The sequence below is a fragment of the Gallinula chloropus genome (genome assembly GCF_964237585.1).
Source record: "Gallinula chloropus genome assembly, chromosome: 8".
Classification (NCBI taxonomy): Eukaryota; Metazoa; Chordata; class Aves; order Gruiformes; family Rallidae; genus Gallinula; species Gallinula chloropus.
In genome coordinates this window covers 13,341,954-13,352,409 of record NC_140093.1, presented here as the reverse complement: position 1 = coordinate 13,352,409, position 10,456 = coordinate 13,341,954, and the positions used below count along the sequence as shown (strand labels likewise).

Genomic DNA, 10,456 nt, shown 5'->3' with positions numbered 1-10,456 from the left:
CGCTCCGCCCCGGTGTCCCCGTACGGGTGCCCCCCCCCCCCCCCCCCCCCCCACGCCGTGGGGCTCGACGGCACCGCTGACCGCAGCCGGCGTCCACGCGGGTACTCAAGGCCCGCGTGGGGTTCGCCCCCGGCCCCACCGTGCTCCCCCTTCCCAGCCCCGGTGCCGGTGCCAACCCCATTAACCTAATTGGCGAGGCGCTCGGCCGCCCCGGGCGGCGACGGCAGTGGGACCCCGGGGCCCGGGCAGATCCCAGCCCCGACGACGGGGAGGGAGGGAGGGAAGGAGGGAGGGACGGCGCCCCCGAGGGCCCCGATTGTCCGGTAATTGGCGCGGGCAACAGAGCCCGGCCGGCACCGGCGGGGAGGGGTTGGGCGCAGAGAGCGGGCACCCGAGGGGGGCGGTGCTGGGTCCCCGGGGGTGCGTAGGGGCGGGGGCAGCTGGAGGGTGCCCGGCTCGGTTTATGAGGTGCCGGGAGGAGTGGGGCGAGTGTGGCGTGTGGGGTGGGGGGTCAGTGCCCGGTACCGGGACTGAGGAAGCCCCGGGAAGGCCGGGGATTGGGAGGATTTGGGGTGTGGGGTGACGCTGAGGCATCATTGTGGGGGTGTTGGGGTGGGACACCTCTGGGGCTGGGGGCGGCGCGGGGTCCGGGGTCCCCACTACGGGGGCGAACATCCGGGGGCCGGGACCGCGATGAGGGTGAGGTGGGACGGGAAGGGGGTGGGGGGGACAGGCAGGGTCAATAACGGGGCGTGGCCAACCGGCGAGCTGGGGCGGGACCTACGTGGTTGGGCGCCCCCGGGGCGGGGCCTATACAGCGGGGCGGGGCCTCCGCAGCGGGGCGGGGCCTGTGCTGAGGGTCGTGGGCGGGGCTACACGGGCGGGTCTGGGGGCGGGGCACGGCGGGTCGGGCCCGGGTCGGGGGGCGGGGCCGGCGGGGGGGTGCCGGGACCGGGACCGGGGCCGCGACCGGGCGCGTTTTGGGCCGGCGGGGGCCGGGGCCGTGCCGGGCCATGGCGAGCTCGGAGCGGAGCGCGCTGCTCACGTACCGCCTGTGCGGCGGCTCGGTTGAGGAAGAGCGGGGCCGGGAGCGCGCCCGCGGTCGGGCCGCTGCCGCGGCGGCCGCCCCCCGCAAGCTGCCCACCTTCCTGGGCGTCGTGGTGCCCACGCTGCTCTCCATGTTCAGCGTTGTCCTCTTCCTGCGTCTCGGTGAGTGCCGCCGTCGCCCCCCCGGAGCCCCTGCGCCGCCCCCACTCCCCCCCCTCCTCCCCTCCCCCGCGGTCCGGGGCTCCCGAGACTCAGCAGCCCCGCAGAGTACCCCCAGTCTGGGCCCCGTGTCATCCCCGGGCCCTGGGTTCTCCCGAAGCCTCCATGCCCGAAGCCCCCCATGTCCGGACCATCCCCCCCCCCCCCCCCCTCCCCCTTTACTCTGAGCCTCCCAGTCCAGAGCACAAATGACCTCCCTTTGTCCTCCCAGTGCTCCCCACTAGCCTCCCAGACTGACATCCCAGTGCTCCCCCCTGAGTTCTCACAGTCTGGGTCCCCAGTGTCCTCCCAGTGCCCTCCCCTGCACTTCTCTTTCTGGAGTCCAGTGCTCCCCTCCAGTGCTCCCCCCAGTGCTACCAGTCTGAGGCCCCAGTGCCTTCCCAGCAGCCTTCCAAGGCCCCCAATCTGGAGTCCCAGTGGTTTCTCAGTGCCCCATCATATCTCCCCCAGGCTGGTGTCCAGGTGCTATGTGTCCCCTCCTGACCCCTCCAGCCTGGGGCCCCGGGGCTTCTGCTGGACAGGAACGCAGTTAGGGACCTCTGTACCCTCAGAAAGGGATCCCAGTCTCAAGCCCTGCTGACCCCTGTGCCTTTCCAATGCCTTCCCTAAGTGGGATCCCTTTGTCCTTGTGTTCCCCCCATCACCCAGGATTAGGATCTCACTGGTGCCCAGGCACCCCTAGTGCTGGGCTACAACACCCCAGTACAGCACCCCAGTTCTCTCCCTGTTCCCAGGGCAGGACCCCTCCCTGCTTCTGCCACCCCCACACACACAACCCCCAGGCCTGCCTGTTGTTCAGAGCGCACAGATTTGGTCCCTGTCTACTCCCAGTTTGGGTTATGAGCTGTTTCTGGGCAGCCTGGGAGAACTAAGAGGACAGGCTGGGCATGGACCGGGGGAGGTGGCAGCCTGGCTGGGGGATGAGATGCCACAGCCCAGGGCAGGAAGTGTCTGCCCAGGGTCCAGGAATGGGGAAGCCTTTTCCTCTTTCACTTTTCACCCATGAAAAGTCCAGGGCGGGAGTTGGCTGCATGCCTGGGGGAACCGGCCTGGTCCAGTGGGCTGTGAACTCCTTCCTCTCTCCAAGGGACCCCTTGAAATTGGGGACTGGGGGCACAGCTCTGCCCTACCATCACTCAGCCCTTCCCCCCCCGCCGCCCCCAGCTTGAGGTCCTCACACAGGCTCTGCACGTCCCAATGCCAGCCCCTACCCTGCGGCGATCACTGGGGTGCCCCCCATCCACCCGGGACCCCCTGCCCGTTACCACAGGGGCTGTGGGGCTGGATGGGAAGTGCAGGGGGAGGGGAGCTGCTGGGAAGAGGAACCATCCCACCATGGGAGGGGCATGGCATCCCTCACAGCCCCCTGCTTCCCTCGCTCCTCTAACACCCCCCAAATCCCCAGGAGGAGCAGCCTCTCCTTCTTACCCCCACACTGCTTTTAGGGCACCCCTTTATTTCCTCTCCCTCCTCCCTGCTTTTGGCACTTGGGCACCCTCTGGCCTTCCACGGATGGCAGGGGGTGCCCCCAAACCCAGCCCTCCTCCCCGAGGGCTCTTTGCGATGCTGGTGCCCCGGCTGTGCCTCGTCACCCCAACTCGGTGCCCACAGACACGGCTGCGGCCTGGCTTGCGGCTGAGATAGGGCATCTCCCTGCAGCCATGGGCAGCCCCTTCCTGCCCGCGGCGCCGCCGGCCGGGTTCGCCTGCCGTCACCCCGGGCAGGGCCGCGGGGGGGCTCTGGGTCCCCTGTCCCGGAGGGGAGGGCCCGGAAAGCGGTGCTGCGGCTGCCGGGGACGCCCTGGGGCTGCCTTTGCTTCCTGCTTTGCATCGAGCCAGCAGGGCTGACACGCAAACACACGGGGAGGTCATCAACTCCTGGTGCCCGAGTTGGGGTGCAAGTCTCCCACCCCTCCCACTGAGGGTAGCAGCAGGGCACGGGGTCCCGGGACCCCCATGCAGTGCCCTGGGGCGGGGGGGGGGCGGGGGCAACAGTGCCCCTGCCGTGTTTGCCTGCTTGCTTTTTGGGTGTGCCCTTCTGAGCCACCCATGCCCAGGGTGCACCTGGGCCTGATCCTGGCATGGCAGGAGGACAGAGATGTCTTGAGGTGGCCCCAGTGCTGCTGTGGGTGGGCGGTGGTGGCACCATGGGGTGGGGATGTCCCTACCCTGTCAGGAAAATTAGTGGCTCGGCTGGGAGGGGGATCTGTGGGCAGGGGGATGGGAGCATCCTGCCTGCCTCCATGGGGACATGCTCTGGGCAATGGCTGTGCCCGGGGGTCCTGTCTGGGGGGTGGTCCGTGCCCAGCTAATGGTCACACTGGCCTCTCCCATGTCCTTGGCAGGGTTTGTGGTTGGCCATGCCGGATTGTACCAAGCCCTGGCCATGTTTGCGGTGGCATACTTCATCATCGGCATGACGGTGCTGTCCGTGTGTGCCATCGCCACCAACGGGGCGTTGGATGCCGGAGGAGCCTACTGTATCCTTTGCTGTGGGTGATGCCAAGGCAGGGTGTGTGGGCCAAAATCAAGTCATGGCCCAGCGGCCTCGGGGTGCCACACTGGGGCTGGGACCCCCTCGGCCTGGGAGGACAGGGTGGGAGCACCTGATGGTGGTTTGGGCTGCTGGTGTTTTCCCTTGACTTGAGTAAGATATGATCAGCCGTGCCTTGGGCCCAGAGTTTGGGGGCAGCATCGGGATCATGTTTTTCCTGGCCAACGTGTGTGGCAGTGCCCTCTATGTGCTGGGGCTGGTAGAGGCTGTGGTGGACAGCTTTGGGATCCCACCTGGTAAGTATGTACCTCTGTGTGTGGTGGCAGGGGACAGTGGTAGTCCCTTAACTGAGTAGCCCTAGTCCCCCACCCGGCATGCCAAGCACCATGTCTGGCATAGCTGGAACAGCTCTGCCAGCCCTCTGGCTGGTGACTTGGTGTCTGTCATGCCTGGCACAGTGCCGGTTGTCTCAACTCCCAGTGATGCCTGCTCTGATTCCCACTGATCCTGGCTTTTCTCTGCTCAGGACAAGAAGTGGGCACAGGCGTCCACGTCCTGCCTCAGAGCTACTGGTACGAGCTGCTCTACGGCACTGTGCTGCTGGCCCTCTGTCTCCTCGTGTGCCTCGTGGGTGCCTCCATCTATGCCAAGGCCACCTTCCTCATCTTCCTCATCGTTGCGGGCGTGCTGGGCACCATCCTTGTCAGCTTTTTTGCGACGCGGCCCATCGGGGTGCCCATCCGCCTGCCCCAAGTCAACGGCTCTGAGACCGAGAACGGCTCCTTCACTGGCTTCTCACTCGCCACCCTTCGAGACAACCTGGGTGGTGAGGAGCTCTCTCCACCCTGCCCACTGTAGCTCCCGTGTCCTGGGAAGGGGTGACACTGGCACTTCTGCGTCAGCAGAGGCTTGCTGAAGGATGGGGGGACAAAGGGTGCCATGGGGTAGTTTATCCCATGGTTCATGGGCACAAAGCAGGTGCCATGGGGAAGTTTATCCCAGTCTTCAGGTTGTGGGGACACCAAGGAGAGGGTGTCACACAGCCTGTTACAGCCTGTGCCTGTGTGTCCTGCAGGTGGGTACGGGGTGGACTACACCACCGGGCAGATGATGAGTTTCAGCTCCGTCTTCGCAGTGATGTTCAATGGCTGCACTGGCATCATGGCAGGCTCCAACATGTCAGGTACAGGCAGGGGATGCCAGCCTGAGTGGCACCAGGAGTGGGAGCCGAGGCTGGAAGAGAGCAGAGGTGTGCTGTGCCTGCAGGCACTAATGTTGTTCACTCTTGCCCACAGGGGACCTGAAGCGCCCGAGCTACTCCATCCCACGGGGCACCATCTCCGCTGTGCTTTTCACCTACCTCGTCTACAACTTGCTGGCATTCCTCATGTGTGCCACCTGCGACAGGTACAGCTCCCTGTTCCCCCTCTGGGGCCATTAGTGCGAGAGTGTGCCCAGTACCAGGGCATGCTGGCACAGGTGAGGCAGGTGCCAGCATGTCCGTGTCCCTCTCCAGGACTCTGTTGCAGAAAGACTATGGTTTCCTGCGTGACATCAGTATCTTCCCACCCCTGGTCACAGTGGGCATCTACGCTGCCACCCTGTCCGCAGCCATGAGCAACCTCATTGGGGCATCCCGCATCCTCTACGCCCTGGCCCGGGATGATCTCTTTGGTGAGTGCCTTGAGCGTGCCCAAGCCCACATTGCCCATGTTGTTGATGCCAGGGACCAGCCCTGGCACCAGGGAACCCCCTTCCTGGGGTGGGGGTGATGTTTTTGGGGTTCACACATGCCTGATTGGGTCACCTGTGTACCCTGGTCACCCTACCCGTGCCCCAGCACCCAGCATGCCAGGACAGGACTCCTGACCGGTGGCCAAACATGTTGGTGCCTCTGGGGTTCCCAAACTTTGCCCCTCTGCCTGCAGGCCGGGTGCTGGCGCTGGCCAAGAAGACATCTGCAAATGGGAACCCTGTGATGGCAGTGATCCTCTCCTGGCTGGTGGTGCAGGTGAGTTTACCAGTGATGCTCCTTTCCTAGCCCTGCCATGTGAAAGAGGGGTTGGCACCTGGGCTGAGTGCTGTGGAGCCTGGCACATCCCTTTGCCCCTGGGTATCCCCCCACCCTGGGTTTCCTGCTGCAGCCATGGCTTTACCTCCCTGAGCCTGTAAATGAAGGACAAATCACAGGGAGGGAGGGATTTGTGCCTGTGTACAGGCACTGCCTGTACCCTTTCCTGGCATGCCACCCTGGCATGCCCCAGGTTCGGCAGGGCTGGCTCAGGCACATGCCAGCAGTACAGTCCCTGGGGGGTGCATTCACCCTGTGCACACAAACACACACCCTTCCCCATGCTCTCTGCAGCTGGTGCTCTTTTCTGGGAAGCTCAACACCATTGCAGGGGTTGTGACCACCTTCTTCCTCCTGGTTTATGCCACCGTCAACCTGGCCTGCCTGGCACTGGAGTGGGCATCGGCCCCCAACTTCAGGTACCCACTGGCACAGGGGAGGGAGGGAGGCTGCACTCAGTTCCAGCACTTCCCCCATTATCCCTGTACCCGCTGCCCCTCTGCAGGGCAGAGATGCTGAGCACCCCTCTCCTGGGCATTTGGGGGTGGCAGAGACATCCCTATCCCTGGGGAAGGAGAAGGGGCCGGGTCCTGGTGTGGCACTGGCCTGTCACAGTCCCCATGCCCTGGCACCTCTTTGCTGGGCCGGTACAGATAAATCCAGTGGCCCTGAGCACCAACCACCCCCTCCCCGAAGGCTTTCCAGAGGTAATTTATAGCCTGTGCCCACCCGGCTTCCCCCGGGCAGCCTGCCAAGCGGTGATGGAGCCCACTTTCCATTAGTGCTAATTAAACTAACGGGGAAGGGGGAGGGAGGGAGGGGGATCCTGGGTGGGGGAAGGAGAAGATCTTCCAGGAAGGAGGAGTGCATGTGGCGGACAGCCTCAGGCAGGAGGTACTGGGGTGCCCTGACAGGACTGCCCAAATTGGGTGGGTTGGGGGGGCTCATTTCCCTCCTGTATGATGCTCGTCACCCTCAGTGTAGGGTTCTGTCCCTCTGAAGCAAGGAGCCCCACAGCTGGGGCGGAGGCAAGCCCAAGCGGGGCTGGATGGTGCTGCCTGGGGGTCCCCCAGAGCACCCCATTACAAAGCTGAGTGTTCCAGGCTGGGGGTTTGCCCCCCACACCCCCCAGACCCTCCTTTGCCCAGTCATGGACAGGGCAGGAACAGTGGCTGGGGTGGCAGTTGATGAGAGGCTGCCCTTCGCCTACCCCACATCTGGTGCCCCCCCTTCCCCATACTGAGGTCTCTATCAAGCGCAGCGGAAAAGGATTTTAATTACCTTTCAGGAAAAACAACAATTAGAGAAAATAACAGCTTCTCGCCTCCCGCCTCCGCCTCCCCGCGCCAGGCTGAGCGGGTACCGTGGCTGCCGGCACTGCCACAGGCTGCCTGACACTGCCTGACCCCCGGCTGTGCCAGGGCAGTGCCAGCCCCATAACCAGCATTACCCCTTTTGCCAGGGGCTGGCAGCAAAGGAGTGCTTGGTGCCCTGGGAGGTACCATCTCCTCTCTGTGCCCTCTCCTGCAGGCATCTGGGGTCCCTGGCATGCCCTGGGCTGTCACAACGGGGGTCACTGAGGTGGGGGGGGGGAGGCTGGTGTGGCACCATGGCACAGCCCCCCTTGCCATGCCCACCCTGCAGCTGGGTGATAGTGAGTAACCCTTTCTCTCTGCTCCAGGCCCACCTTCCGGTACTTTACCTGGCACACGTGCCTGCTGGGCATTGCGGGCTGCTGTGTCATGATGTTCCTCATCAGCCCTGTGTCAGCATCTGCGAGCCTGGGCTTCCTCCTCCTCCTCCTCCTTGCCCTCCACTACCTCTCGCCCAGCAGCACGTGGGGCTACATAAGCCAGGCCCTCATCTTCCACCAGGTAAGCCCTGTCCTCTGCTGTCCCCGGGCTGGTGTCCCCATGGCAGCGCTGTCCTGGGCAGTGTGTGCTGGGGCTGGCATCCCCGTGGTTGTGGTGGGGTTGTTGAAAGAAGACCTGATGACCTTCCTCACTCCAGGTGAGGAAGTACCTGCTGATGCTGGATGTACGGAAGGACCACGTCAAGTTCTGGCGCCCACAGATGCTGCTGATGGTGCAGAACCCACGAGGCAGCGCCCGCCTCATCGACTTCGTCAATGACCTAAAGAAGAGCGGCCTCTACGTCCTAGGCCACGTGGAGCTGCAGGACTTGGGTGAGAATCTGCACTGTCCCTGGTACTGGTGGCCTTTGCCCCTTGCTGTGGTGCCATGGGGGCCCCCGGAGCTCTTGGGGTGACACTGCTGCCCAGTTCCCAACTGGGAAGGGTGGGCACAGCAAGGGGAATGTCAGTATTTTGGGCACATGTGTGGCACCTTGGGCTTGGCTTGATGTGAAGGATGCGGGTGGCTTGTGTCTGGGCACACACTCTGCACAGCTTTGCACACACGTGTGCCTGTGCCCATCCTCACCTCATGCCTACTACTGCATGTCCCTGTGCTTCAGGTGCGTTTGCACCCTCATGCATGTTGGTTTGTACACATGTGCTCCCTGGCACATGCTGTGGCCATCCCCATCCCCGCCTGAGTAGATTCATGGGCTCTGCTCCCCCCTCATCGTTGCCGTGGTGACTAATGGCCTGAAATTGGGGAGGGGGGGATGGGGCTGCCTGGGTATTTTTTATATATTTATATGTAATTTCATATCTCTGGCTGGAAGCACCTGCTTCCACCCTCCCCATCTTGTGCCTGCTGAGGTGGCCACAGGCTTTGGCACTGATTTTGCAGTGGGTGTGCTGTGGGGACACCAGTGGGATCCCCTGGTACAAGGTACCTGGCCCCCTGATGCTGTTCTCGCTCTCCCCCACAGACATGCTGCCCTCGGACCCGTTGCAGCCCCAGCAGGACTCGTGGCTGAGCTTGGTGGACAAGCTGAATGTCAAGGCCTTTGTCAGCCTCACCCTTGCACCCTCAGTGCGGCATGGCGTCCGGCAGCTCCTCTTCACCTCTGGCCTTGGTGAGTGGCACCCAGGAGGGTGAGGGTCTACACCGGGGGTGAGGAATGCCAAGGGGTTTGGAGGCACCTGGGTAGGTGATTCCAAAGCCAGGTTGGGTCTTGGAAGCATTGGTCTTGGCAATGTTGAGGGGCATGAAGACACCTGGATGGGCAATGCCAAGGGGGTGGTAGGAACACCCGGTGTGGGCAGTACCAAAGCTAAATTGGAGCTTGGAGAGCTGTTGGATGGGTGATGCCAAAACCAAGTTGGGGCTTGGGTGGGTCAGGGTGTGTGATGCTGCGGGTCTGGTGAGCAATGCCGAAGCCAAGCTGGGGCTTGTTGGCACCTGCAGTGCCCGGAGGGCTGCTGGGAAACTCCACTTCTGCTCAGCGGGCTGGCCTGGTCTCTCTGGCAGGCGGGATGCGCCCCAACACCCTGGTGCTGGGCTTCTACGACGATGCAGAGCCGCAGGACGGTCTGGCCCGGCACCCTGCCTTCACCAGTGCCCGTGACGAGGTCCCCCTGGGCTTCCCCCCGCTGCGGGCGCCTGCTGCCCCCAAGCTGCTCTCGGCCCGGGAATACGTGGGCATCGTGGCTGACGCCCTAAAGATGCTTCGCAATGTCCTGCTGGCCCGGCAGCTGGAGAGTCTGGACAAGGCCTGGGAGCTGCGGCGGGCCGCCAGCCCCCCACCCACCATCCACGTCTGGCCCGTCAACCTGCTACGGCCCGACAGCGCCCGCTATGCCGACACCTGCAGCCTCTTCCTGCTGCAGATGGCCTGTGTCCTCAACATGGCGCGGGCCTGGCGCCGGGCCCGTCTGCGCCTCTTCCTCTGCGTGGAGGCGGGGGCCATGCCCCATGCCCAGGAGGAGAAGCTGCGCCAGCTCCTCAAGGACTTGCGCATCCAGGCCCAGATCCAGCTGGTGCCCTGGGACGCCGTCACCCGCCTGCACTGGCAAACCCGCCAGGGACCTCCGGGGGGGCCAGCGCCTGGTGGGGCAGCGGAGGAGGAGGAGGAGGAGGAAGAAGGGGCTGTGAACTTCCCGGCCAACGCCACCCAAGTGTCGGATGAGTATGTCTGCGCTGCCAACAAACTCGTCCTGGAGCAGAGCCCTGCGCCAGCCGTGCGCTTCCTCTACTTGCCGCGGCCGCCGGCCAACACCAGCCTCTACCCGCTCTACCTGCACCAGCTGGAGCTGCTCACCCGCGGGCTGGGCCCCACCGTGCTGGTGCACGGGGTGAGTGCCGTCACCAGCACCCAACTCTAGGTCACTCCCCCGGCTCTCCCCAGCTCCCTGTGCCCTCCTTCGCCCAGTGCCTTTAGCAGCCCACACCTGAGGCTGTTCCCAACCCTGCTCAGGGAGGCAGCAGGAGCTGGGTGCAGGGGAGTGGGGTTTTATTTTGGGAAGGGGGGTGGGGGCAGGGGTGTCTCTCCTGCAGAGGATTAAAGCTGCCCTGGCAGGATCTGGGCACAGCCCTGGCTCCATTGGGGCAGCACAGGTGCATTCATGGTGCCTTTTCTTTGGGTGGGTGGTGGGGGATAGTGTGGTCGGGGAGGGGGCTGAGCACCACGTGCCCCTGTCTGCTGCTGGGAGCCCCTTGCTCGCACCCTGCACCCTCCCCCTCCCTGTGCTTCTTCCCCTCCTGCAGCCCCCAGCCT

General features: G+C 64.4%; 1 protein-coding gene across 1 annotated transcript; it reads left to right on the top strand.

Annotated features, from left to right (window-relative positions):
* Window positions 1–1,013: 1,013 nt before the first annotated feature.
* Window positions 1,014–10,169, top strand: SLC12A9 (solute carrier family 12 member 9; the record flags this gene model as incomplete). The annotated part of the gene is made up of 13 exons (XM_084267298.1): window positions 1,014–1,209; window positions 3,611–3,745; window positions 3,918–4,055; window positions 4,286–4,585; window positions 4,835–4,942; window positions 5,055–5,166; window positions 5,276–5,433; window positions 5,688–5,770; window positions 6,125–6,249; window positions 7,512–7,704; window positions 7,841–8,015; window positions 8,669–8,815; window positions 9,211–10,169. The coding sequence occupies 13 exons, from the start codon at window positions 1,014–1,016 to the stop codon at window positions 10,062–10,064; spliced, it is 2,724 nt and encodes a 907-aa protein (XP_084123424.1). The 3' UTR covers window positions 10,065–10,169.
* Between the last annotated feature and the right edge of the window lie 287 nt (window positions 10,170–10,456).